This window comes from Ovis aries, chromosome 17, assembly GCF_016772045.2.
Source record: "Ovis aries strain OAR_USU_Benz2616 breed Rambouillet chromosome 17, ARS-UI_Ramb_v3.0, whole genome shotgun sequence".
In the NCBI taxonomy this organism is placed as follows: Eukaryota; Metazoa; Chordata; class Mammalia; order Artiodactyla; family Bovidae; genus Ovis; species Ovis aries.
This window is the reverse complement of record NC_056070.1, coordinates 53,530,918-53,556,443: the sequence shown is the minus strand read 5'-3', so window position 1 is coordinate 53,556,443 and position 25,526 is coordinate 53,530,918. Positions and strand designations below refer to the sequence as shown.

At 55.0% G+C, this 25,526-nt stretch overlaps 2 protein-coding genes across 17 annotated transcripts in view; one reads left to right on the top strand and one right to left on the bottom strand.

The window, feature by feature from the left end:
• The window catches only part of TMEM120B (transmembrane protein 120B), a 45,063-nt gene extending 41,265 nt beyond the window's left edge, over nucleotides 1–3,798 (top strand). Inside the window, exon 12 of the mRNA XM_012097770.4 lies at nucleotides 181–3,798. Within this exon, the coding sequence (XP_011953160.2) occupies nucleotides 181–294 (114 nt within the window). The 3' untranslated portion in view covers nucleotides 295–3,798. The remainder of the gene's footprint in view (nucleotides 1–180) is intronic.
• On the bottom strand, nucleotides 1,837–25,102 carry RHOF (ras homolog family member F, filopodia associated). 16 transcript variants are annotated; one of them, XM_012097260.4, is made up of 10 exons: nucleotides 24,071–25,102; nucleotides 23,882–23,986; nucleotides 23,736–23,771; nucleotides 21,857–21,956; nucleotides 18,144–18,193; nucleotides 15,420–17,666; nucleotides 15,023–15,110; nucleotides 4,868–4,977; nucleotides 4,646–4,780; nucleotides 1,837–3,368 (listed from the first exon to the last, which is right to left on the bottom strand). In XM_012097260.4, exons 6-10 carry the CDS (start codon nucleotides 15,561–15,563, stop codon nucleotides 3,204–3,206), a joined length of 642 nt encoding a protein of 213 aa, XP_011952650.1. In that variant the 5' UTR covers nucleotides 15,564–17,666; nucleotides 18,144–18,193; nucleotides 21,857–21,956; nucleotides 23,736–23,771; nucleotides 23,882–23,986; nucleotides 24,071–25,102; the 3' UTR covers nucleotides 1,837–3,203.
• Nucleotides 25,103–25,526: the final 424 nt, after the last annotated feature.

Genomic DNA, 25,526 nt, shown 5'->3' with positions numbered 1-25,526 from the left:
GGAACTTGTCCTTAGTGGTTCTGAGGTCCCAGGGGGCACTGGTGTGTGTGTGGGGTGTGGGGGGAGCATCATTTCAACAAGGAGAGCTGACCTGAGCGGGCCTTTGCCTTCTCTCCCTTCTGTTCTCTGCCCGCCTCCCCCACCCCGGGGCGCCCCCTCCTATGCACCACCCCCCCCCAGGTGTTCGTGTTGGCGCTGACGTTCCTTGTCCTCTTCCTCGGCAACTTCCTGACCACACTCAAAGTCGTGCACACCAAACTCCAGCAGAACAGAAGCAAGGCCAAGAAGCCGTGAGCCACGGGGCTAGCGCCCGTCAAGACCCTGGACTTTGAGACTGCAGGGGATCCCAGGCGGCGTCCTTGCTGCCCGTCTCTTCCCCAACAGCGCCAGTGACCACTGGCAGCGGTGACCTCAGGGGCCAGCGCTTCACTGGGAGCAGGGCCGAGGCCCGGTCCCCGGCTGGACAAGAGGAATGTGACCCCAGCCTGTCGGCGCAGTATTAGCCGGCCCCAGCCTTCTATTTATGACATATTTAATATTGCCTGCCCCCTTCCCTAGAATCTGCTGCCCTCCTTCCCCCGCTGCTCTCTTGAGACTGGGTCAGTCTTCCTGGGAGGGGGCGGGGGGAACTAAGCCTCAGGGACCCTCTCTGTTCCCCTTCCTGTCACTGAGCCCGTCAGGTTTGGGCTTCGGATGTGCCTCGCTGGGGCTGGGTTTCCGCTGATCTGCTAGTTACGGAGTCCCAGGTGGGTGGAAGGAAGCCTCTCGGTGTCCTGCGGAGCCTCCCTCCTCAGGCGCTGCTTCTGCTGTAAGCCCCCGGCGGCCTCCGGGGTGTCAGCTCTCAGAGAACCACTGTCCGTCTGTGCCTCCTCCTCCTCCTCCTCGTGCTTCCTGAGTCTCCTCACTTGCTGCCTGCCAGGGCTTGGCCTGAGGCAGGGGCGTTTTCTGAGGGTCACCACCAGAGGGCACCCCTGCACTGTTTGGTTGGTTTGAGGGCATGTTTCCCTCCACCGCCCCCCCCTACAAAGTTTGGGTGCACTCTTGTGGGAGGGGTGCTTCCTGACCCCCACTCCTCAGCCCACCTTCCCAAATTCATGCAGTAACTCAGGGAGTGGGGACAAGATTCTCAGCCCTGGTTGGGACTTAAGCCAGCATGGAGGTCACCCATGCTTCAGGCCTCCCCCCTTCACCTCAGAGGTTCTGGAATGTGGTGGGGAGGAGGGGCGAGTCTGAGCAGGCTTGCTTTGTGGAGGTCATCCTCTGGAGGTCATGGCAGGTCTGCTGGTCACCTCACGTTAGGTTTTCTATCTGTGAAGAAGCCAAAACTTTTGGTTGCATTTTCTGCGTCTTCTCGTATGGGCTTCAGCCGCCCTTAACAACTTACCTAGAAATCTGTTGGCCAGAATTCACAGATGGTGTCTGTAGTCATGCTCTGGCCCTCGAAGGAGTTTGAGTTTTCAAAATATGGTATTTCCCCTCCCTCCAGTAAGATCCCACATGAAAAATCCAGATTTCTACTTTCCTTAGAGAGATGGAAAGACCTAGAAACATTCCCATAGAGCAGCATTTGGCTGGGCTGAGCTGCCTTGTCTAGGGTGGGGGCTTGCTTTCTAGTTTGCCCCACCACTTCCTTTCATCCCTACCCTACTTCACTCATTTGGGTCTCCCATCTGGCCCTTTAGGAACTTGGGTTTGCCCCAGACTAGGAGTTGGCAAACTTCTTCTGTAAAGAGCCAGATGGCAAATATTTTAGGCTTTGAGGGCCAGATGGTCTGTGTCACACGAGTCTGCCGTTGGAGGGCAAAGGCAGCCAATGGATAAATGAATGGGAGTGGCTGTGTTTCAATAAAAGTTTATTTACAAAAATAGGCAGTGGCCAGATTTGGCCCATAGACTGTAGTTTGTGGACCTCCTCTGTCCTAGACCATCCTTTGTCCATGAAGCTCTGGACTGAATGCTCTGTTGACTCCCCCTAGGCATGGCAGGGCCTTGGGGAACCTAGGTAGGGTAGGGTAGGTTTTATAAGTCTCTTTCTCAGGCCCAGTGGAGGCCGGAGCACTAGGCAAGGCAGGGGGCATAGGCAGAAGATATGAGGGAGGGCAGGAACCACCCAACGCCATGATCTCATATTAGGTAAAGCTGATTCCCCGGCTTATTCAGGAACCACCAGCTCACAATCTCTGGGGCACCGACCCGACCCAGACCCCAGACCTTTCGGGAGGTTCAGTGAAGCTGTGCTGGGGGTTAATCAGGAAGTCTCCCAGGAGGCCAGGATGGCCTTGGTGTGTGGTCTCCACACCTCAGCAGCAGGGGGTGCTGTTTGAGACAGAAGGGAGCCAGTGCCATCCTTCTGCAGGTAAAAGAAATCTGTAGAGACCTGACTTGCCCAAGATCACTCAAGAGCCGCTGTTACTTTTCATCTCGGGTTTCTGGCAAGTTGTGGCCAGGGTAGGGTCACAGACGCTGAGCAGGGATCAAATAGATGGTCCAGGGAATACTTCTTGCTTTTAGAGAGAGGTTCCTCTCTGCCCTCTGTGCGTCCAGCTCTGGAAAGATGGTGGCCAAGCTGAAGGCTGAGACTGAAGTCCTCTGTATGAGGCGGAGGAGGGAGGGCCCCCATGTCCAAGGCTGAGGCCTATGTTCTTCTGATAGGCCCCAGGCCCACCGTGGTGCCCGAGTTCCTGGGCGGAGGAAGCAAGAAGCTGGAGGTTGTGGCCCTATTTCGGGGGCCCAGGGAGGTGGGTGACTTGGGAGATCAGGCTTGGGGGCCCTGTGGAAGGCTGCCAAGTCCACCTTTATCCACGTACCAGACATTGTTTCTCGTTTCAGGCATGGGCTTGGAGGACCTGTCAGGTGTGCAGAGGGGGAACACACAGCTGGGGGCTGGTTGTGACAAGGGCCCTGAGTGCCGGGGACAAGTGCTGGCCCCAGGATACAGAGGAACCGAGGGCCGCGCCCCCACCCTCACCACTATGACCACACAGGCTGGAGGGGAGTGTGTGGTCAGAGCTCCAGCTGGGAAAGAGAGTTCCAGAATGTTCCAAGAGCCTGGTCACAGGCTCCAGACACTAGGTCCTGGAGGTGCCCGACACCAAGTGCCCTTCAAGAGCTGGGGCAGGGGTGGGGTCTGGGTAGCAGCTTGGGCCTGGGGGCCTGGGCCCTGTCAGTTCTGTTGTGAGGGCTGCATGCCCTGCCGGGGGCTGTCAGAGCAGCAAGCAAAGCCGGTGTTGTTTCTGCCGCTGTGCCTTTTTCAGAGCGCTGAGGGCAACCTTGGCGGCCTCCCGGAAGACGTCTTCCACATTCTCCCGAAACTTGGCAGAACATTCCAGGTAGAGGGCGGCCCGGATCTGCTCACAGGCGCTTTGGCCCTGTTCGGGGGAGGGGCTGGGATTAGACCCGGGGCCTCAGGTGCCTCCTGCGCGACCCCACTCACGAATTTGGGGGCTTCCTGGGGCCACGGTCCTCCCCAGGGTGTGCAGATGGGCCATAAGGGCTGGTTTGGTGTGGCCCACAGGCTGTAGCTACTGGGAACTCCGTCTTGGCCTCCACCCCACACTCTTCCCAAACTCAGGCAGAGACGAGCTGACTTCAGCCAGGAACTGGGGTGGTCTGTTGTGTCTGCCAGGCCTGTGAGAAGCGTTGAAGGCCTCAAGACTTAAGGGCTTCCTACATGCCTCTCTCCCCTCTCATCTCAGAAGCACAATTTAAGCAACTGAGCTGGCTATTAGAGTAGAAAGAAAAATACTTCTAACAAATTTATTAATGCCTATTCCTTTTGATTAAACTTTTTTCGTTTTCCTTTGTGTTCCTTTTCTTCTGCCATGCCTCACTCAGAAGGCTGCAGGGTTTGGTCACGTTCCTGAAAGGAGCCCTGCTTTCCAACACAAGCCTGCCCCTCCAGGCCTCTGGGCGATGGGACAAGATGGTGGTTAAAGGCTCAGGCTCTGGGGCCAGAGTGACTAGGGTGGGATCTTGGCTCCAGTTCAGGTTAGCTGTGTGACCCTGGGCAAGCTACTTAACCTCTCTGAGTCTCAATCTCTACTCTCTAAAAGGGGGGGTGGGCATGCAGTAACAGTGCCTGCCTCAAGGTAATAAGGATTAAATGAGGTAAGTAATGTGCTCAGATAAGTGGTCTATTAATATTAATATCAAAATTATTATTCTTAGGGAATTCCCTGGTGGTCCAGTGGTTAGAACTCAGTGCTTTCACTGCTGTGGCCCCAGGTCCAATCCCTGGTTGGGGAACTAAGAGCCCACAAGCTGCTGGGATGGCAAATACACGTGTGCACGCTAAGTCACTTCAGTCGTGTCCTACTCTGCGAATCTATGGACTGTAGCCCGCCAGGCTCTGTCTATGGGATTCTCCAGGCAAGAATCCTGGAGTGGGTTGCCATTTCCTTCTCCAGGGGATCTTCCCTACCCAGGGATCGAACATCTGAATCTCTTACATCTCCTGCACTGGCAGGCAGGTTCTTTACCACTAGCACCACTTGGGTATATGATTTTTAGAATCTTGCTGCCTTCAGCTTCCGAAAGGTCACTAAGGCACACCAGATGCAGAGGCCAAAGGCCTAGGAGGCTTTTGGCTATGGCTGTGCACGCGGACTCAGGCTCCTCGTGGTGGGTGGGGGAGGGCCCCAGTCACCTGTGTGTAGGTGATGGGCTCCAGCTGGGCTGCCCGGAGCTTGCGCAGCTGCTCCTTGTCCTTCCTCAGGTCTGTCTTGCAGCCAATGAGCACCATGGGGATCCCCCGACAGAAATGTGTGACCTCAGGGAACCACTGTGGAAGGGGAGGGCAGGCATCAGGGCTAGGGCCCCATCTGGCCCCACTTCCAGAGGCAGGCGGGGCTGGGAGACGGGGCCTCACCTTGATGAGAACGTTGTCGTAGCTAGTGGGGTTCATGACGTCATAGCAGATGAGCACGAGATGGGTGTTCTGGTAGGACAGGGGCCGAAGCCGGTCGTAATCTTCCTGCCCTGAAACCACACAGCAGGTGGGGGTCAGGGAGGTGCCCCTTACTTCTCCACCCGAGTCCCCTGCCTGGGCTCAGATGGGGTAGGGGTTGGGGTCTCCTGGGCAATTGACTCTGTGTCGCGGCCTCGATTTCTTCAACTGTAAAACAGAGGAGACAGCCCACAGTCCTGGACCTTAGGGAAGATTACACGAGATAAAAGCAGGGGCTTCCCTGGTGGCTCAGTGGTAACGAATCCGCCTGGTAATGCGGGAGACCCAGGTTTGATACCTGATCTGGGAAGATCCCACATGCCTCAGAGCAACTGAGCCCGTGCACCGCTTTAACTATTGAGCCTGTGCTCTAGGGCTTGGGAGCTGCAACTACTAAAGCCCACATGGCCTAGACCTGTGCTCCCCAACAACAGAAGCCACCACAGTGAGAAGGCCATGCGCTGGAACAAAGAGTTGCCCCAGCTAGAAAAAAAAGCCCGTGCAGCAACAAAAACAGGGTCAAAAATAAAAGCCGTGAGGCGCTCCTGTAGTGCTCAGAGATGGGCCTGGCTGAAGGGTCAGTGCTGGGAAGTAGTTAGCACTCATGTCGGTAATGATCACCACCCCTCACTTCCGTCTTCATCCCTGATGCTCAGGTTTAAGGCTCAGACTCTGAGGAAACCGAACCCTTCCCCTCCCGAGGTTTCAGACCAGTGGGGTTGGGTGGGCCCAGAACACTGCAGTTAACCGTGGAGGGTGCCCTTACCCCCTGTAAGCTGAGAGGGGCATGGCCTCTGGTTATACTCCTGTTGCCATTCTGGCCCATGCTAATAGGAGGGTGGGGGGACTGCGGGAGGTGACGGGCATTTGCCTGCCTGGGCCCACCCAGCACTGGTTGTCAACCCTGCACCACATGACTCACCAGGGGAACTGATGGCTTCTGATACATCAGCCCCTCCCAGCACCAAGTGAATCAGGACCCAAGCTTGGGCTTGGGCAACAGTGGGCTTGGTTTTTTTTCAAAAAAAGACCTCATTTAGTAATTTATTGACAGTTTCAAGCTTACAGAAAAATTGCAAGAGTGCAAAGAATTCCCTTACTCCTTTATTCACTGGGGCCTCACGTTTTGTCCACTTGCTTTATCTGTATATGAACACTTTAAACCACGTGAGAAGTAATTGCAGACCTTTGGCTGGCTGCTGCTTCTCCCCACCCCCACCGCAAACTCCTAGAGATTTCCCGTGTGGTTTTTCTAAGAACAAGGACGTCTTCTCACTTACCTCAGTACAAGTATGAAACTCAAAAACCAACACTGAGACTGTATTCTTCTAACCCAATCCACTAACTGTTCGGATTTCACCAATAACGTCCTGCAGAATTTTTTTCTGTTTCAGAAGCAGGCCTGGGATTACACACTGCATATGGTCCCCATGGCTCAGTAGGTTTTTTTTGTTTGTTTGTTTTTTTTAATTGAAGGATAATAGCTTTACAGAACTGTGTTGGTTTCTGCCAAACATCAACATGAACCAGCCATAGGTATACATATGTCCCCTCCCTCTTGAACCTCCCTGCCTGGTTCAGGAATTTTTAAAAACTCCCAGAGTGAGAAGTGAGAGTCTTTCAGGCCCAGGGGCAACCCCCGGCCACCTCTGCAGAAAGACTCAGGCAGTGACTTCCTTCCAGGGAGCACGGAACACCCAGCCCAGGAATCCCCACCCTGTCCTTTAGCCTGTGGGTGCCAGGGTGACACCAGCCTACCCTCTGACCCCTGCCTGCCCAAAGCCTCTCAGGACAAGTGGCCTCTCCGGAGAGCACAAACAGGCCATGTCCTGCTGGTGATGGCACAGCTGCCATCTTTCCCACTGGCTCCCCATCAACCCAGGGACCCCTGACAGTGTGCAGTGGCCGAGAACCCAGCTCTAACGATGGCTGGTCTTGGAGGACTGTCTAGGCTGTCCTTCAGCCCACATCCCCTCAACCCCAGAGAAGGGATTAGGGATAGTCTGCGCCTGGCAGACTCGGGCCCTCTTGCCCTCATTGCCAGAAAGCAGGAGAAATCCTTGTAAGATGGTGGAAAACGGGCCAACATGCTGCTCTAGCCAATCTCCTCCCCTTTCCACACACATCCCCAAACTATCCCCTCTCCTGACCTCTGTGAACATCTTTCTAGACCTGCACTGTCCGATAGGGTAGCCACCAGCCCCACCTGGCTACTTTAATTAATTAACATTAAAAATTCAGGTTCTCCAAATGTAGCACTGGCTACATTTCAAGTGATTAACTCATCCAAGCCACCGACAGTCTCCTGCATCGCCTCCTCCCGTGCCTCCTCCTCAACCCACTCTCCACCCGGTGGCTGAATGGAGGGGGTGGGGTGGTGTGTGTGTGTGTCTGTGTGTATGCACGCACTAAATCGCTCAGTCGTGTCCGACTCTTTTCGACCTCATGGACTGTAGCCTGCCAGATTCCTCTGTCCATGGAATTTTCCAGGCAAGAATACTGGAGTGGGTTGCCATTTCCTATTCCAGGGGATCTTCTCAACCCAGGGATCGAACCCAAGTCTCTTCCCACCTTCTGCACTGGCAGATGCATTCTTTACCACCGTGCCACTTGGGAAGCCCCTGAATGGATGGTAACAAAAGTAAAATCATGCCCCTCCCCTCATCTGAAACACCTTCAATGGCTCCTTACTGGTCTTCGTGGAAAATCCAAGACTCTCCCGGTTATTGACATGACTTCCAAGCCTACCAACCTTGGCTTCACCCTCCTCCCACCTGTGCCCCTAACCCCCATTCACTGCGGTCCAGTCTTGTTGTTTCTTGAACTCATCAAGCTCTCATGTCACACCTGGAATCCTTTTTTCTCATTTCCCCATCATTTGCTTCCAAACATTTTAAACATTCACTCACCATCCATAGTTATTTCCTTTATCAAGATAATCATCTCTGTACCTCTACTTATTGATAATGCCACGTTATGCATTACAGTTTTTTTTCTTTTGTCCACAACCCATGGCTTGTGGAATCTCAGTTCCCAGACCAGAAATTGAATCTGGGTCATGGCAGTGAAAGCCCAGAATCCTAACCACTAGGCCACTGAGGACGTCCCCTCACATACTTCTTACAGGGCCTCTGCCTCTCAATGATTAAGAAATCTTTACACCATGGACTTCCCTGGTGGTCCAGTGGTAAAGAATCTGCCTGCCAATGCAGGGGACACAGGTTCAACCCCTGGTCCAGGAAGATTCCACATGCCTCGGGGCGACTAAGCCGGTGTGCCACACCTACTGAGCCAGAGCGCCTAGAACCTGTGCTCCACAACAAGCCACAAGAAGCCTGCACACCCCAACTAGTGAGTAGCCCCTGCTCGCCACACCTAGAGAAAGTCTGTGCCAGCGATGAAGACCCAGCGCAGCCAGAAAATTAACTAAATTTAAAAACTAAAAAAATTTTTTAAAGAAATCTTTACAACAAACATCTGATGTGCTAATCAGGGAACTCCTGAATCCTCCTATTTGCATATAAAGAAACATGAGCCATGAAGTGACCCCCCCCCACCCCCACCCCGGAGGTCACCGAATCAGAGCCAGGCCTGACTCCAGGTTCATTCAGTTCCAAGGCCAGCATTCCTTCTGCTGATGCACAGCAGTGCTCTCTTCTGCTCGGTAGTATGCACAAACCAGTTCGAGGCCTAACACACACTCTGATTCCCCTTAGAAACACGGCAGAAGACAAGCAGTTATGAGACGGGACTACTGCGTGCCGATGTCTGTGCCAACGTCTTCCCCACCTTGCCCGGCTGACTCCTCAGAGAGGCCCTCCCTCACCACGCCAAGTCCGCTCCCACCCTGTCTGGCCACAGTCCGTACTCACATGTTTATTCGTTTACTGCCTGTCCCCTGGCAGACTGTAGGCACCCAGAGGGCAGGGACCATGTCTGTCCCTAAACATCATTCCTGGCACCGGGTAGGTGTCCAGTCACTACTGGCTGGTGGGCTGTCTCGAAGTCGTTCAACTCTTGTCAGATGCAGCAGGGACCAGGGAGGTGAGAAGGTGCCCTTGGGCGGAGCAAACTGGGGCCTGAGCTGACTGCAGCAGGGGGCCGAAGTCAGGCTGGTAGAAAGAGGAAGTCAGACCAAGCCTGCTCCTGGCGAGGGCCTCTCCCTTGCTGTTCCCTCTTCTAGAATGCTCTTCCCAGGTAACAGCATGGCTCACTCCCTCCTTTCCTTCAGGCTTCTGCAGAGATGTCACCTCTTCCTAGAGAACTTTCCAGACTGCTTTGAAATAAGAGTGTCCTTTGCCATCTGTCCCATGACCAACTATGGCTTTAATTTTCTTCCTAGAAAGGACATCACTACCCAACATCATTTTTTTTTTTTTGAGGGGGGAGGTGTTCCCTATGAGTACATGAGACCCTGAGATGCCAGCCATCTCTGTACACGTCACTGTTACATCAATGGGTACACACACAAGCTCAGTAAACATTTGGGGGAATGAAAGAACAAATGAGCGGGTGAATAAAGTGTAATGATCATTTCTGTAGCTTTCAGGCTTGCAAGGGCATTTCATTTCTATCACCTGTGTTAAAGTTTTTTTTGGCTGTATTGCTCAGCTTGCAGGATCTTAGTTCCCCGACCAGGGATCAAACTTGTGCCCCCCCCACCCCATCCTGGAAGGATGGATTCTTAATCACTAAAGCATCAGGGAAGTCCCACCTGTGTTAATTTAAGCAGTCACCCCAGGAGGGAAGCTGGGTGGGGCAAATTCTTCCTGTTAGGAGCCCATGTGGCTGGGGGTGATTTCAAGGTCATAGACAGGTTTCCTGTGAGCTGAAGCACAAACTCAGTCCCCAGTTCCAAGGTCAGCTGCCAGCCCAGCCACTGTAAAAACTCCAATCCTCCCAGGAAGGCTTTCAATTGGGAATTCACCTCTGGACCTCAGTTTTCTCATCTGTGAAATGGACATGTGAGGAGTAGGTGGGCCTGTGATAATAATAGTGAAAATGGTTAGTGTCAACAGTATTTATCGGCAGTGCTCACTCATCACATGCCAGGCCCCATTCAAAGCCTTTTGTATGCATAGACTCATCAATCTTCACTATGATTCCTCACTATCGGCTATCGGGTTTTTGGGGGGTTTTTATTCTTTTCTTTTTTTTTTCTGGTCTCATCACATGGCTATGTGGGATCTTGGTCCCCCAACCAGGAATCGAACTCAGGCCATTGGCAAGTGAAAGCTCAGAGTCCCAACCAATGGACAGACAGGGAATTCCCACTACTGGCTATTGTTACCCTCAATTTACAAATGCAGAAACTGAAGCAGAGAGAGGTGAAGTGACTTGCCCAACATCACACAGCCAAAAGGAAGGTTCGTAAAGGATAGAGGACCATAGGGAGGGCTACTGGGTTGCTCTTCTCTCAGGGCACTCCAGAGGATAGGAAGCTGTCCTTATTCTACAAGCCCCAGCCCTGACCAGGTGAGGAAAAGGCTGCCAACAAGGGAGGAACTCTGGGAGAGGATGGGTAGCCAGCCCAGATCCTAGTACCTCCTCTGGGTTGCCTTCTTGGCTTGACTGTGTCTGGCTCAGCTTCCCCAGGGGTCAGTATGCAGGGACCAGGACTGCAGAGGATAGACTTGCAGGTGCTGCTGACGTTGTTTCTTTGGGAGTGGAGTATCCTGGACACCACTCCCCTATGAGTCAGGGGAACCAATATCCATCATGTTCCACATGACTTATGTTCCATGATCTTGGCACCTTCCCTGCCTGGGCCTCAGTTTCCTTATCTGGAAAAGGGGGTGATAACCCTGTCCTTGATCTTAGAAGTAAAGGACTTGTAAGCTGAGCAATGCTGGCCAAAGGTGTGGTTACTATTGAAACAGAAACTCACAAGGGACAGAGGCCTGGGTAGAGGATTCTAACCTCAGATCCTTGGACCCACAAACTCTAGGGGGCCTCCCAGCCACAGGTGATACAATGACCTTTCCCATTTACCCACAGTGATTCACAGGGGCAAGTCATCTGTCCAGAAGAGATGAACAGGGTTCCACTCTGGCCTCTGCAGATGGGCTTTCGTGGTTAAAAAAAGCCCCCAAAGGCCTTCCCTGGTGGTCCAGTAGCTAAGACTCTGTGCTCCCAAGGCAGGAGCCCTGGGTTTGATCCCTGGTCAGGGAACTGGATCCCACATACCACAACTAAGAGTTCTCACGCTACAACTAAGACCCAGCACAGCTACATAAATTTGAGAAACAAACAAAAGGCCCCGAGTTATGTGCAAAAGGATGCATTTGCTTCTGGCAAGAAAAGGTTTTCTGGGCCACGGTGCCCCTTGAAGCTGCCTATCTTCCTGAAGCTGGTGTGCTGTGGGGCAGAGGAAGTGAGGCGAAACTCTTGCCTCACGCAGGGCATTTCCTTTGTGGGAAGCTCGGCCGTGGCAGGTATTGTGTCGGGGGGCATGGTCTCTAAGGTCTGGTGCTGCATTGAGGAGAGGGTGTCCTTGGAGCCACAGCAGTCCCCAAATGTGCCAGAGGATACCGACTGGGCAAATAATTCCCAGCTCTGGCCAGGGTGTTGGTCAGGGTAGGGGTGCAGGCAGTGTGAGAAGCGGAAGCTGCCAGAAGAGGAACCCACTTCTGTATTAGCGCTGCTGGGGCCTCCCCAACCTGTGTTTCCTCCCCCGGAGAAAGGAGCGGCTGGTGCTCGGGTGGCCTGGGCCTGGAACTCAGACCACGCTGCTCTGACTGATCTGCAGGGTCAGCTCCCCCGCCTCTGGGGCTCCTGGCTCTGAGACACCCGAGTGGTCTGTGATTCCTGTCTTAGCAACTTGCTTTGCCCCCCACTTGTCCTACCGTTCCTGACTCAGGTTGGGAAGGGGCCTGCAGCTCTCCACCTCCCAGGGCAACTCCACCCTGCCCCACCCCTGGGCCCCACCCCAAAGCCCAGATAACTCTGTCTCTGGCTGGTGTCTTAACATCCCACCTCGCCCCACATCTCCCCTCTCTCTGCCCAGGAAACTTCAGACTTCACCGCAGTTTCCGGCCTCTGAGGCGGCAGATGAGCAGCTAAAGCAATGAGTGCTTACAGCTCCTGCCCCCTTCACCTCTGAGCACAGAGAGCTCCGTCCCCCTCACTACTTCTCTACAGCGGTGTCTGTAACTGCTTCCACCGGATAGAGACAAGCAACCAGACTGTCCTCCCACGCAGACCCCTGTGGGCAGGGTCCTGGGTGTGGAGAAATTTTGCCTCCCAGGGGCCACCCCATCCCACAGCTCTGGGTACCACTGGTTGGTTGGAAAGATGCTTTCTCCTGTCCTCCACCCCTCACCTTGGGGTCTGGCCCATCAGGTTCTAGAACCTTCTACAACAACCTTTACAGGACTCATCTCCACCTTGGCCACTCCCTTCACCCTCTCAGTCTCTATCTTCCTCTAGTTGGTCACCTGGCCATCTTTTCTGCCACTTTCTCCTGATATCTGTTGACCCCAAAGGCAGAGACCAATCTCACCATCTTTATCACAAAGGACCTTCTCCAGAGATCTCTATGTACCCAGGATTCTTCTTCACTTATTCATTCCACAAACCTTGCTCTGGGACAAGTGCTGTGCTGGGCACTGGCATGTGGAAGAGGAATGACCCAGCCTTTCCTTCACGCTCCTCTAGATAACGGGGCTTTCCAAGACACAGCAGGACACTCTTGAGGGAGTAGCCACATCTCTCCCCACCAGAATCCCTCTCCTGAGCTGTCCCACTGATTGTAAGGCCAGCCTACTTCCCCAGAACACTAATGAGAGGTTCAAAGCCCAGGTCTGCTTTTCTGCTGCCTGGAACAGTCCTGCTGGGAAAGCATGAGTCGGGGCTGGCACAGAGCTCTGCAGGCCACTGGTTCAAAAGAACAGGCTTGGGGTCGGGCCTGGGCCTGAATGGCAGGAGGATAAAAAACTCCCAATAACACTCAGTGAGCTCTTTGGAAGAGGCAGACCCTGTGCTAAGCACTGTACCTCACATGACATTGTCATCATCCTCACAGCTATTTTAGCCCTGTTTACAGAGGAGGAAGGGGCTTCCCAGGTGGTGCAGTGGTAAAGATTCACCCGCCAATGCAGAAGACGCAAAGACATGTTCGATCCTGTGTTAAGAAGATCCCCTGGAGAAGGGTATGGCAACGCACTCCAGTATTCTTGCCTGGGAAATCCCATGAATAGAGGAGCCTGGCGGGCTACAGACCATGGGGTCGCAAAGAGTCAGACACAACTGAGCACGCACACACACACAGAGGAGGAAACTGAGGCTCAGGTGTCCCCAGGGACATACAGCCATGAGAGCTGGCATCAAAGCCCAGGTCGGACTCCAGAGCATACGGCTGGAAGCTGTGGGCAGGTCACCACTGCCCTGGGTGGTCACTGCTTCTGACGATTGAGAAGACGCTCTCCCCACCCTTCCGGCACGAGCTCTTAGTGAAAACCCTGCCTTACACCAAGCAGAAGCTTGCCAGAACCTCTTCATGACAATGTACTCTGATAAGTCTTTGAGCATCTTCTTCCGGGTTAAGGGAGAAAGACCAGAAGTGGTCCCAGCACTGGGTCTGCTGGGGGAGGCTGTGGTGAACAGGGAGCCCCAGGGATCTAAGTGGAGAAGGCCTGAGGGGAGAGGAAGGAGGAGCTGGTTCATTCCTTGCTCTGACCCTCCCTGCCCCACTAGCCCTCCACCCAGAGCGGAGTTAATGAACCTCCCCCTACCTGGGTCCCTGTGAAACTGAAAGCGCCCCAGACACACCACTGCTCTTGGGGCCACGCCTTTGGGAATTACTCAGCCACCTTTGGCTTTGCCAGTTCAAGGGGCTGGCCCTGTTCTGGGGGCGGCCCTACACGGTGTTCATCCAACAAGAGAGGTTCCTTAGGGGCCACTCGAGGGGGGACACACCCACAAAGTCAGGAATACAGAAGGACCTGGGTCTGGGAGAGCCCCTTTCCCGAACCTTTCCAGGGTGGAATGACAGATGCTACTGGTTGCCTTATGGAGAGGCGCACAGTGGGGTGGGGGATTTTGGTCTCATCCAAGGGCAGTTGGAAGACTTCACTTTATACAGACAAGGCTTGGCTGACAGGGCACCTGACGACATGGTTCCACACAAGTCATTAAACCATCACAGAGGCTGGGTGAGGCCCCAACTGGGGATCCTAACCTTTGCTCCCCAATGTTGATTCAGCCCAGAGGGGAGTCGGGGCATGAGGTAAGCTCCTCGAGGGTACCAGCAGCAGCAGTGTTACTGGAATCTTCCCATTGGCTGTGCTCCTCCCACCATCCCCCAACAATAGGGACGCTGAAGACTGTGAGGGGATCTGCACCAATACACTTGTCTTGGGAGCTGCAGGTGGCAGAAAGAACCTTATTTGGACCTACATCTCCTAGAGCTCTGCTCCTTCTTCAGCGCCAAGAAGAAACAGAAGTGTAGCCACAGAGTCCGAGAACCACAGGCTCAGAATGACAGACCACAGAATTCCAGAGCCAGGCCCCACAGTCCATGGAATCCCAGAAACAGGGGACTCGGAATTTATAGCTACAGGGCCCTAGAGTCTCAGGACTGTCAGCCACAGAACCCTGGCATGACAGGCTCTGATCTGAAGCCCAGAGTATTCTACAAAATAGGACCCAGAAATGCAGCCTACGAATCCTTAGCAGCAGGGGACTCAGATCAGCAGCCCACGGAATCTTAAGAGACCACAGCATGTAACACACGACATCCTGGAATCTTGGTAAACAGAAACAAAACCCACGGTTTTCTAGAACCACAGGAGAGGAACGACGCTGTGAGCCTTCAGAACATCAGCACTAGGAGGGCAGCGCAGAAGCTCACCTCTTCCAAACACCCTCCTTTTACAGATGGGGTGACTCTGTCCGGCTTCCAGCACCACCCAGCCAGGCGGTGGTGAACGGGTTCCCAGCCAGCTCCTCTCGAGGAGTGACGGGATGTCGGGGTCCGGAGAGGCAGGAAGGCGGGCGGGATGGCCCAGCGCGGGGATTCCCCTCAGGGGGAAACCCTGCAGGCGGACCCTAGGACCCTCTCCGCCCAGACGCACTCACCGGCGGTGTCGTAGAGGTTCAGGGTCACCTCCTTGCTGCCCACGGTCACGCTGGCTGTGTACTTCTCGAACACGGATGGGGCGTAGTGCTGTCGGAGAAGGGGTCATGTCGGTTTTTAAGGGGTGCAGCGGGTGCCCAGATTCCAGCTGGACCCCCACCCCTACCTTCCATCTTCAGCCGATCTCGCTCAGCCCCACACCCCTACTCTGCTGGGCTCTGGAATTCCCGAGGGGGCGCCCCTGGGTGACGGCCGCCTCTTCGTAATCAGGATGCCAGGGACCTGGGGTCCGGGCTCGGGGCGCAGGCTGAGGTCCTCCCGTCGCCCCTCGTGGTCCCAAGTCCTTCCCCCAATCCCGCCCCCAGCCTACCTGCCTGCAGCCCCCCCGGCGAGCCTCACCTCGGGGAAAGAGCCCTGGCTGTACACCATGAGCAGCGAAGTCTTGCCGCAGCCGCCGTCGCCTACGATCACAATCTTCAGCTCCTTCCGGCCGGAGCCCGGGGCGGCGGTTGCGGCCGGGGCCGGGGCCCCAGCAGCGTCCATAGCCAAGAGCCGGCAGCACTGGCAGCCGCTCCGGGGGTAGAGCGCCGGGGTTGAGTGATCGGAGGCGGGGTGGGAACTGACCCAGGGGCGGGGCTAAGAGAAGCCCCGCCCTCGGCACCTCCTCCGCCAGGCAGCCAACCGGACTGACTTGTCTCATTCCCAGGGAAACTGAGGCAACTGAGAAATGGAGAGCTCGGCGGCAGTGGCAGCTCCCATCTCCCCTGCGCATCACTGTGCGCCCCTCACCGGCAAGATCCGATCGTTTCCGCCTCTTCCCGCCCGGCATCCTTGATTGGCAGGCTGTCTTCGGGCAGAGAGCCTTTGATTGGCCGATTTGACCTCCCCATTGGATCGCATCCTTTTGATTGGCAGGATGTCCCCAACATGCCGGTTTGAAGAGCCTTGGTCTCAATCGCTAGGAAAAAGCCCCCACCTGCGCCTCGCCCCAGTTATATGGCCTTGGGGAAGTCCGCTCTGACTGCAATTTCCCCCAGAAGGTAGCATCGGCGGTGCCCAAGATCCTAGCATGAGGGTCAAGTCGGCCCACCTGATCGATCTGGGAGTCTGGGAGTCCGTGTGCGGGCTGGGGAATAGCAGTCCTGCTTACCTATCACCCCACCTCCCAAAGGTGGAGGTCTGGCGCCCTCTGCCGGGCGATGGCATCGGCGCGGCGACTTTGGGAACAAGTGAACAGACCCAGAACAATGTCCGCGTGGCCCCAAACCACGCGGGCGGGAGCCTCTTTCTAGCAAGGCCCAGAGGCGTGAGCAGAGAAAGACTCCATCGAGGAGGGGACAGGAAAGGCCAGGGTAGATGTAGTTGCGACCAGCTGGGTCCCCTTTGGTCCACTTCAGACTGATTACCCCCACCTCCACCAAGACAATTTGTTTTTTTCCAGACAGCAGAAATACCTATCCTTCTCAAGCTGTTTCCCTGACCCTCCTACCCCATGACCACAATGGCTATTTGCTGAGCATTTACTCTGGATGAGTACTCTCAGGGAGGCTGGCTGAAACCACCCTGCCCCCATCCCTCCTTGCACTTTGGGCTGGGCTTTGCACAAATTAGGCCAGTGGTCCGGAGGTGCAGAGGGGTCCCGAGGAGACAGGCACCAGGGCATGGTTAGGTGAGAAAGCAGGGTCTTTCCCAGCTAGGATAGGATCTCTGATAATTTCCTCAGAGAAGGGCTGGCAGGACTCAGGATCTTCTTGCCCCCACCCCGAAGGCTCCCCATTTTCAAGCACTCAGCAAGGATCAGGTAAAGTTTATTTCCAGAGGAAGTTGCCAGCCTGGCAGTTCCATAAATGCCAGGTCAACGTTTTCAGCGGCTGCAAGGCATAATCTGACCACCAGATGGCAGCAGAGACTGCCCCTGGAAGCTTTCACAGAGCACAGACCTGGGGAAGAGAGAAGCCCAGCTCCAGGCTGTTAAGAGAGCCCTCAAGAACCCCTAGAAAAATTTACAGCGATTCATTCATTTTTTGCAGTACAAGTTTATTGAGAGGCAACTGTGTTCCTGCTTTTGAGGAATTCAGTCTTGGGGGAAGCAGTCTAAAGGAGTCTGCAAGATGTGAACTATTTAGACCAGAGCCCCTGTGGGATTCTCAGAGAGCTGGGTAGTTAGTACATGAACTAAGCTTGGCAGTGCTGGCAGGAAGGGCCAATGGAAGTAGGATGGGCGCCCAGCTTGAGTAAATGCATGGTGGCTGGAAAGCCCCATCAAGTTTGGCAATGGCTGGGGCGTGAGAGAGGCAAGATATGGCTGTCAAGGAAACCAAGGCATAGACCATGGAGGCCTGGCTGCCAGGCTCAAGACAGGAGTCAGACACAGGCTCTGAACAGAAGAGCCAAGCCAAAGCTCTCTCCGGTGACTGAGGAGGAGCTGTGATTGGCTGGTGAGGCCATGGCTGGGGCCATCTCTGCACAGGGGCAGCCTGGTGCTGGCAGGAGAAGAGGGGAAGAGCATCCCTCAGGGAGAGGCAGGATGGAAGACGGTTTTGAGAGAGAGGGGAGGACCACTTACCTTTGAGCCAACTGCAGGCTTGACCTTGTATCAGGGATCCTGAAGCTCAGGGAGTGACTGGGAGAGTAAGACTGCCTCATCTGGGAGGGTCATTGGGAGAATTTACTTAGAAGACTCATCCTACTCTGAGCAAACTGTGGTAACTGCTCCAGCCTGGAGGGGGAGTCCACTTGACTTTCCTCAAAGTCCTCAGACCTGAGTTTCTACCTTTTCTATGAAATGAATTTCAACTTACAACAAATGACATAACACAGAGCCAAGAGGAGGGAAAGTGGGTCTTCCCAGCCTGGCCTGGGCCCAGGCAAGACAGCTGACACTGGCTCCAGCCTGCCCACCCACCCTGCCTGGCCAAGAGGTTGGCGGAGCCCCAACCCCACCCTGCAGGGAGCGTGTTTGATTTGGACCTGGCTCCAGTGGTGGTGCAGGGGCTGGCTTTGTAGCTAAAAATACCCAGTGGCCAGGCCAGCTGCTCAGAGCTTCCTCAGAGGCACTGGGCCAGGGCAGGCCAGCTGAGGCACTGCAAACGCCCACAGGCCCACGGAGCCCTACTCCCTTACCTGCAAGACAATCTGAGGACCCAGGCCATTCTTCTCTTCACCAGGTATTCCTGGAGAGATTTGGGAGGAGAAGAAAAAAATTCTTTAACCTGGTTCTTGCCACAGAACTGCTGGGACACAGAAACCTAGAGTTGGCAGGTAAACGACTTGTGTTCACACTTAGGCCTAGGGGCTCTCCCAGTGTTAAGTCGTTCAGCCATGTCTAACTCTTTGTAACCCTATGGACTGTAGCCTGCTAGGCTCCTTTATCCATGGGATTCTCCAGGCAAGAATACTGGAGTGGGTAGCCATTCCCTACTCCAGAAGATCTTTCCAACCCAAAGACTGAACCCGGGTCTCCTGCATTGCAGGCAGATTGTTTACCGTCTGAGCCACCTGGGAAGCCCTGGGTGTCTAGTGAGGCCAACTGACCCCAGGAGAGAAGTAGGGCCAGATACACTTCTGTCTTATGAGGTCAAGGTCTGGCCAGCACAGATCAGGACAGGGAAGTGAACAGCAACGCTATGGGTTCCACTTCCCTAGTGCCTCGGGAACACTGTCAGAGGTCACTGCACACCTGAGGGGTCATCCACCCCGTGTGGGACGGAAGTTAATGGAGCCATCCTTAGGTCCCGGAGATGGGAGGTGGCCCAGGGTGGCCTGGGGGATCAAAGATGTCTCTTCCTGTGCTAGGGCTCTCCTCCAGGCTCGACATTTGGTAACAGGGCTGGGGGAGTGACTGCCAGAGTAAAAGGGCGGCCTTCATAAAGCCAGACTCAGAAACAGCTCAAGAGGTTATCCGCCAACTTCCCCCTCCTGGTTCACAAAGGGAGACCACTAGTCCTAGAGGGGCGGGATCTTGTCGAGGTCACTGGGCAAAAGGGGACAAGACAGCACTGGACCCAGGCGGCCTCTGAGATGGCCGGGTGCCCGCCACAGTCCAGGCAGACGCCGAGTTTCCACCCAGAGGGTCCGAAAGGTCGTACTCCACACCGCGCCTGTTGGCCGACGGGCCGGAAGGGGCGGGGCCCTGGCGTCCAGTAGAAAGGCAGGTCCGGCCACCTCCCAGCCGCCCTTCCGCTGGCGTGGCCCTCTCCAGGCAGGCTCCACCGGCTGGGCGCCAGGAACGCCCCGCCCCGAGCTCGCTGGGTGACCGGTGGGCGGGGCCACCCTCGTGCGCAGGAACCTCCGTCTGAGGACCGATAGGCTGCCTCGCCCCTCCCTTCACCTAGGAGGTGAAACCAGCATGTGGACAAAGAAATTCAAGAGGGAGAAAAAAGGAAAAAGAAGCGAGAAGGGGGTACAATCCTTCCAGGTCTTCCGGACACCCCTCCCTCTCCAAGAATCACAACCCGACCCCAGGGGAGCGCCTCATTGTTCCCTAATTGGTCCTGAGGGCGGGTGTGGAGGAACTGGAACTGGCTGTAGCCCTTCAGGCTGCTGCTGTGAGGGAAAGAGTTCAATTATTTAACCATCCAGTGTCCACGGGAGGTAAAGACCCCTGCTCCGTGGAGCCCCAAGGACTCGATCAGAAAGGATGGAGGACACCCTCAGGTGGCAGAAACATCACCTGAGGATCGAAGGGAGTTGAACGAACACATCAGTGGCAGAGCAGAATCTAAACCTTAGGACTGGGACAAGTGTGGAACTCGGGAAGAGTCTCATAGTATAGGATATTAATAATCTAAGCCTCACCAGCTTTTACAAAGTGCTCACTCTGGGCAGGGGAAAGGGAGTCTAGTGCCCAGTGTAGGCAGCTGCACCCCCTTCACCCGAGCAAAGGACAGGATGGACCAAATCCAGCTTATCTGGGATAAGACCCTCCTGCGGTCAAGACTCGGCAGCCAGAAGGAACTACGAGTACCACGCTGGCTACTTTCAACCAGACAGCTTTGCCGGCTCCCGGGCAGTGATGCCAGCAGACAGCTGGCACGGGCAAGAGACCAAAATAACCCAGACAGCTGGGGCCAGGGGGTGCCACGGACACAGGCGCTGGGCTGGAAGTCAAGACACCTGGAACCTCATTCTGACTGCCCGTGGTGGCCTCCTGACCTTGAGTGAGTCACTTCTACTCTCCCAGTTGCAGGGGGGGAACCGCTAAATCAGGACCCATTATGGAACAGCCTGTGGACTTGAGGAAGGGCCACCACCCCAACTCACACACTGGAGGAAAAACAGTGCTGGCCCCCAGCCGGCAGAAAGTCAGTCTTCCCCTCTGCCCAGAGACTTGGCCACATGCTATGGGGTGGGCTAGTTGGGGAGGAGCCTACAGATAGCCCAGCCACCTAGGAATGAAGGCCAACTATTATAGTGAAGCCAGAACATGAGGCCGGCATCCCTTAATCGCACTTAATCTGCCCTCCACCCTTTACAGCAGGCTTCATTATCATCACTTTACACAGGAGACTCGCCCAAGGTCACCAGCACCCTGGAGAGTCAAGCCCACAGCTGCCTGACCCACAGCTTCCCTTGGTGAAGCACCAACACTGCCCCAGCAAAATTTCTGGGTCAGGCCCTAAGGCTCCCTCAATCCTCAATTCAGCCCCCAACACTGAGGGATGGGATAAAAGTGAACAGAGCCGATCAGACTGGGAAGCCTGAACCCAAAAGGGGGGAGGCTGTGCAATCAGCAGGGACCCAAATGGTTCATCAAAGTAATCACAAACTAGAGCTCACATGGGGGAGGGGTCAGAGATCAAGGGCCACACTATCTCCAGCTGTGGAGCTTCCTGGAGATCAAGAGGACAGGAGAGCCCTCTCAATCATTGTGTGTTAGGAAAATGAGAGTTGCCATTACTACGAAGCCCATGACTCTGCAACAAGAAATGTGGTCGGGGCTTCAAGTGCACAAGTTCAGGTTCTTTCAACACCCCAAGGTGTTACTCCGCACAAAGGTTCTCAAAATGTGTCTCCACTAGGCAGCCATGAGCATCACCTGGGAAATTTATTAGAAATGCGAGTTCCCAGGCCCCACTGACTTAATTAGAAACTCAAGGATGGGGCCTCGGAGTATTTTAACGAGCCACCCTTGTGATCGGATGCACACTTTGACAATCACTGACCCATTTGTGCGGATGGGGAAACGGGCTGAGAGACTGCGCTGCTTACGCAAGGTCACAGCAGGTAAAACGGCTAGCCAGGTTTCAAATTCGGGTTTGTTCAATTCTAGAAAGGACTTTGAGGGGGAGGGGGCTGGGTGAGATGGAATCGTGGGAATTTCCTGGAAGGAGACGAGTCAAGAAACCTCTTTCTTAAAGAAACCTGGCCCAGATCTCAGGTCCTTCTGTTCTTCACCTCCCTAGCAGCCAGACATTAGAAAGGAAGAGGCCAGTTTCATACAATCACCCCACACACCCCCGATGCGGGCCGGAAGGGAGGGCCAGCGCTGGGTCCGGTTTCCTGGCAGCCGTCTGTGCCTTTCAGAAGAGGCATCCAGGGCCCTCCCCCACCACAAAACACACGACTGGGAAATACTCTCCTAAGTGCAGCCTCTCCTATGCTGCTAAATACGGCAGAGAATTGCACGCCCCAAACTCCTGACAACAGAAGCTGACAGGCGGGAATGGATGGACCAAGCAGGCCCAGCAGGCAGCCGATTTCACACAGTCCCACACATCTGTGTGGGGGAGGGGCCGCAGAACCAGACTAGCGGGTTTGGGGTGCCCGCCCTCCCTGGGCGCCAGGCCAAAGCCCCCCAAATCGCCCTCGCAGGCGGGGAAAGGGCTCACACCTACCTTAATGTGAGGACTGGCAGAGTCAGACTAGACCTGCTTCTGCTGTCCAAAGGAGGGCGGTCCACTCTGGGGGTACCGGGCCCCTTCTCCGGTCACGAGCCTAAAGGGAAAAATGGGAGGTGTTTTTTTTAGGGCGTCGATGGCCACAAACCGGACAGGATCTCCTAGAGGGAAGAAGAGCCTTACAAATGCCGAACCCCCTTCCCAGCTGCCAAGGCGGCCCTCACTCTAAAATGGATGGGGGCGGGGGACGGATGAGTCACGAAGGTTCAGCCGGAGCGCGGAGCTGCAGGAGGCGACTCATCTGCATTTCCAAAGGCCCGCCCAGTCTGCATCCCCTCCCCCAGGAATGGCCGGAGGTGCGAGGGTTTACCCTACAGCCCTCCGCCTCGGGGGATCCCGGGGAAGGCCCGCTCGGCTTTCCCAGGCCCCAGCCCCCCACCCTACCCTCCCGAGCGCCGGTGGCCAGCACTGCCTTCATGGCCACCTCGGGACATCGGGGGCCTGCGTGAAGGCCTCACGCACAAAGCAGGGGACAAAAGGGGGCTCACCCGCCCCTCGGGCTCGGCTATCAAAAAGGGCGGTTAGGGGGCCAAACGTGGGCGCCGAGGCTCGAGTGGGCAGCAGGGAGGGCCTGGGGTCAGAGCAGGGCCGCGGGGGGAAAAAAACGCCGCAGCCTCTAGAGCAGCCCTTCGGGGTCAGGGGGCGGCCTCGAGCGGCCCCGTGGCCCTTTGCTACTGGCTCCCGGACGGGAGGAAAGAAGAAAGGCCCCGCCCGGGAGCGAGGCCTCGTGCCCGCGGGGGCTCCTGAGTAGGGCGCGGGGTTTAGGGAGGCTCCGGAGCCCGCTCTCTACGTCTAAGCTTCCCCGGGCCGGGGGCATATCCCCAGGCGGCGGCCTGGAACACGGGCGGCGGCCTCCCCTCCCCTTTCCCCCCGCTCCGGCTCCGCCGCCTCCTTCCCTCCTCCCGCCTGGCGCGCGGCGGCCGCCACCGCCCGAGCCGCGGGCGGCGCGCGCGAAATGGCGCCCGTCTGGCCGCCTCGCCCCGCGGATGCGAGCGCGGGAGCCTCAGCGCGCGACGCCCCCCAAGGCTGGCGGTCCCCAAAACGGCCTCGGAGACCAATCCCCGACCTGGGGCACTGTGCCCCGCAGACTCTCAGGGCTCGGCCCGGCCGACGGACTGCCGCCTGCTCCGGGCTCCAAACGACAACCGGGGAAGGAGGAAGGAAGAGAGCGGCCGCCATTAGCCACCGCGCAGCCCGGCCCTGGCTCCGGCCCCAGCCTCGGCCCCAGCCCAGCCGGCGGCTCTGCTCTGAACCTGAAAATAAAACTAGTGTTTGCGAGGGAGGAGCGAGCGCGGACGGGAGCACAGGCAGCGCTCGGGCTGCAAAGCGGGAGAGATGCTGCGTCATGGTGCCAACATGGACGCCGGCCTTTTGTCCTTTTTGCTTAGGAAGCGCAGGCGCGCCCAGGAGCCCCGAAAAGCCGGCTTCGGAGGGCGAGACCCCCACCATCAAAAGGAAAAGAGGCCTCAGGCCCGGAAAGAGAGGCTTCCTCAGCTTTTGTGACCCCCTTCTCAAAGCACTTCAATTTCTTCTCCCTATCAAGGCTCAAACCTAGAAAAGCGAGGGGAACTAGCGCAGGCGGCTCCATGGATGCCCCAAATCGCTGGGGAGGCCTTCCTCTTGCCTCCTGGGCAAAAGGGGCAAAGGGTCTGAAGATCCCTCCTCGTGCCCCCAACCCTCCCCGATCCGGCTGCCAAACGTGAAGCTCCAGAAACCTCCTTCTCCCCTCAGCTCCTAAACATTTGCAACGCTTGGCCTTCTCTAAAAAACATTTCCTCGAAGGGGCAAAGACACTTTTTTTTTTTTTTTTACTTACCGCTCAGCCCGGTGCCATGGAGTCTGGAAGATCAAGCTGGGAGGAGGTTTTGGAGGTGTTATTGTGGGGAAAAAAAAAATCTTTTAGGGAGATTGTTTAGTTGGAAATATTTGGGGTAATGGTAGTGTCTTTTTTGTTGTTGTTACCTTTTTAAAGTTACACTCTCATGGCATTTTCTGCTCCTTCCACTTCTGCAAACTTTCCAGGGTTGGGTTGGCAAAAGGCGGCTTCGCTGAGGACTGTTTACTGCTCTGGATATAGCAATGGTGTGACCGTCATTAAGAGACAAAAGGCGAAAATACACAGTCAAATCAAACAAAAGGCAAAAGACGCACCGGCCATCCCAACTACCATAGAAACTACCCCCGAGTTAACGATGGTGTTTGGCTCGAACCAGCTAGGACTTGTTTTCCAGTTTTAATCTAGTTTCCTGTGACGGCTTTAGTCTCTTGACACAAAGAAGTCTTCCTTTCCCTCACAACCCCCCTTCCCCAACAAAGACGAGAAAAACAGTCTGTTTTTCTTCAAATAGATCGATTTTCAAAAAAAGTGTACCTGTTACGGGGAAGAAAGCTAACTAGCATTTATTGCTGTAAACATTTTCAAAAGTTTAACACCTAGCTTTATAAAAGCAAAATCGTCTAAAAGCATTTTAACTGGCTTATGCTAGACAAGAGCGACAAAGACATACATGCAGATGAAGGTTCAGAAAATTAAGGACATCTCAGCAACATTAACATGAAAACTGCACTGCGTAAGGACAGAATGGATTGGGTACTTACAATGTAAAAGGTTTTTAAAAACTTAAGAGTAACGACTGCTTACAGTTTTTTGTTGCTGCCATTTCGCTAAACCTAAAACTATACATTTAAAACATTACCTTGTTAAAAAGAGAGAAGGAGTTAATAAGATGGCCAGTTTTAAGTGTTTAATAGAGGAAACTATATAAAAATTTATTGTTCAGTTAAGAGAATACAGATTAAGACAGCTCCAAGCTCCCCCCACCCACCCAAGAAAAAAAAAAGAGGAAAAAAATTAAATATGTCATTTACTTAGGTTTTTTGGAATTCAAAATTGTTAACTGCTGACATTAATGGTGTGCTATGACCTAGTTATACAAGACAAAGATGGATTCCAAGTCATAAGGAAAAATCCAGATCTTTTTAAAGTCTTCTTCATTCTTCCAATTTTGAGTCCTTTAGCTTGTTGACAAATGTTAAACACAACACTGAGGCGTCCTGAACGGGATGGTGGAGTCAAAGGAAAAACATTCCCCATTTGCAACAAAGGAAAAACCCACTTGGCCATTTAATTCCATTGCAGAAAAATGGCTCCCCTCATCTGTTGGCCTCTCCTTGGTGTCTGATGAAGGATGTTTTGAGATCAGCGTCTAATAACTCAAGCCCTATAGAAGCCGCGCGCTGATTGGCTGCCGCGCCCGGCCGCCCTGCTCCAGCCAATTACCTACCCACGGCCAAATTACAAACCCCGAAAAGAGCCCCAATATGAAATACACTACCACGAAACCCCAGCGAGGCGGCTCCCTCTCCTCGGCCGCCAGACAGGAGAGGCAGAGGGGGCTGCAAACGCGTCCTCGCGAAGCCCGAGAGCCTCGGAGTTGAACTCACAAAATGGAAGCCGCGCGCTGATTGGCCGCCGCCACTCCCGGACCTTTAATAAAGAAAGGGGAAGGAAAGATAAATGCAAAAAAGGGGGAATCGTTCCTCCGCCGGTGGCTGGAGGAAAGGAGGGGGGTGCGGAGGGAGAAGCATGTGTTCACGACAATTACAA

What these genes read in the sequence shown, in the direction of transcription:
- RHOF (XM_042234016.1), bottom strand. Translation starts at nt 15,563, where the DNA reads ATGGACGCTGCTGGGGCCCCGGCCCCGGCCGCAACCGCCGCCCCGGGC. An exon ending in GCCAGGGCTCTTTCCCCGAG is followed by an intron (nt 15,111 to 15,419) that starts GTGAGGCTCGCC and finishes CTTCTCCGACAG; the next exon opens with CACTACGCCCCATCCGTGTT. An exon ending in GAACCTCTACGACACCGCCG is followed by an intron (nt 4,978 to 15,022) that starts GTGAGTGCGTCT and finishes GTGTGGTTTCAG; the next exon opens with GGCAGGAAGATTACGACCGG.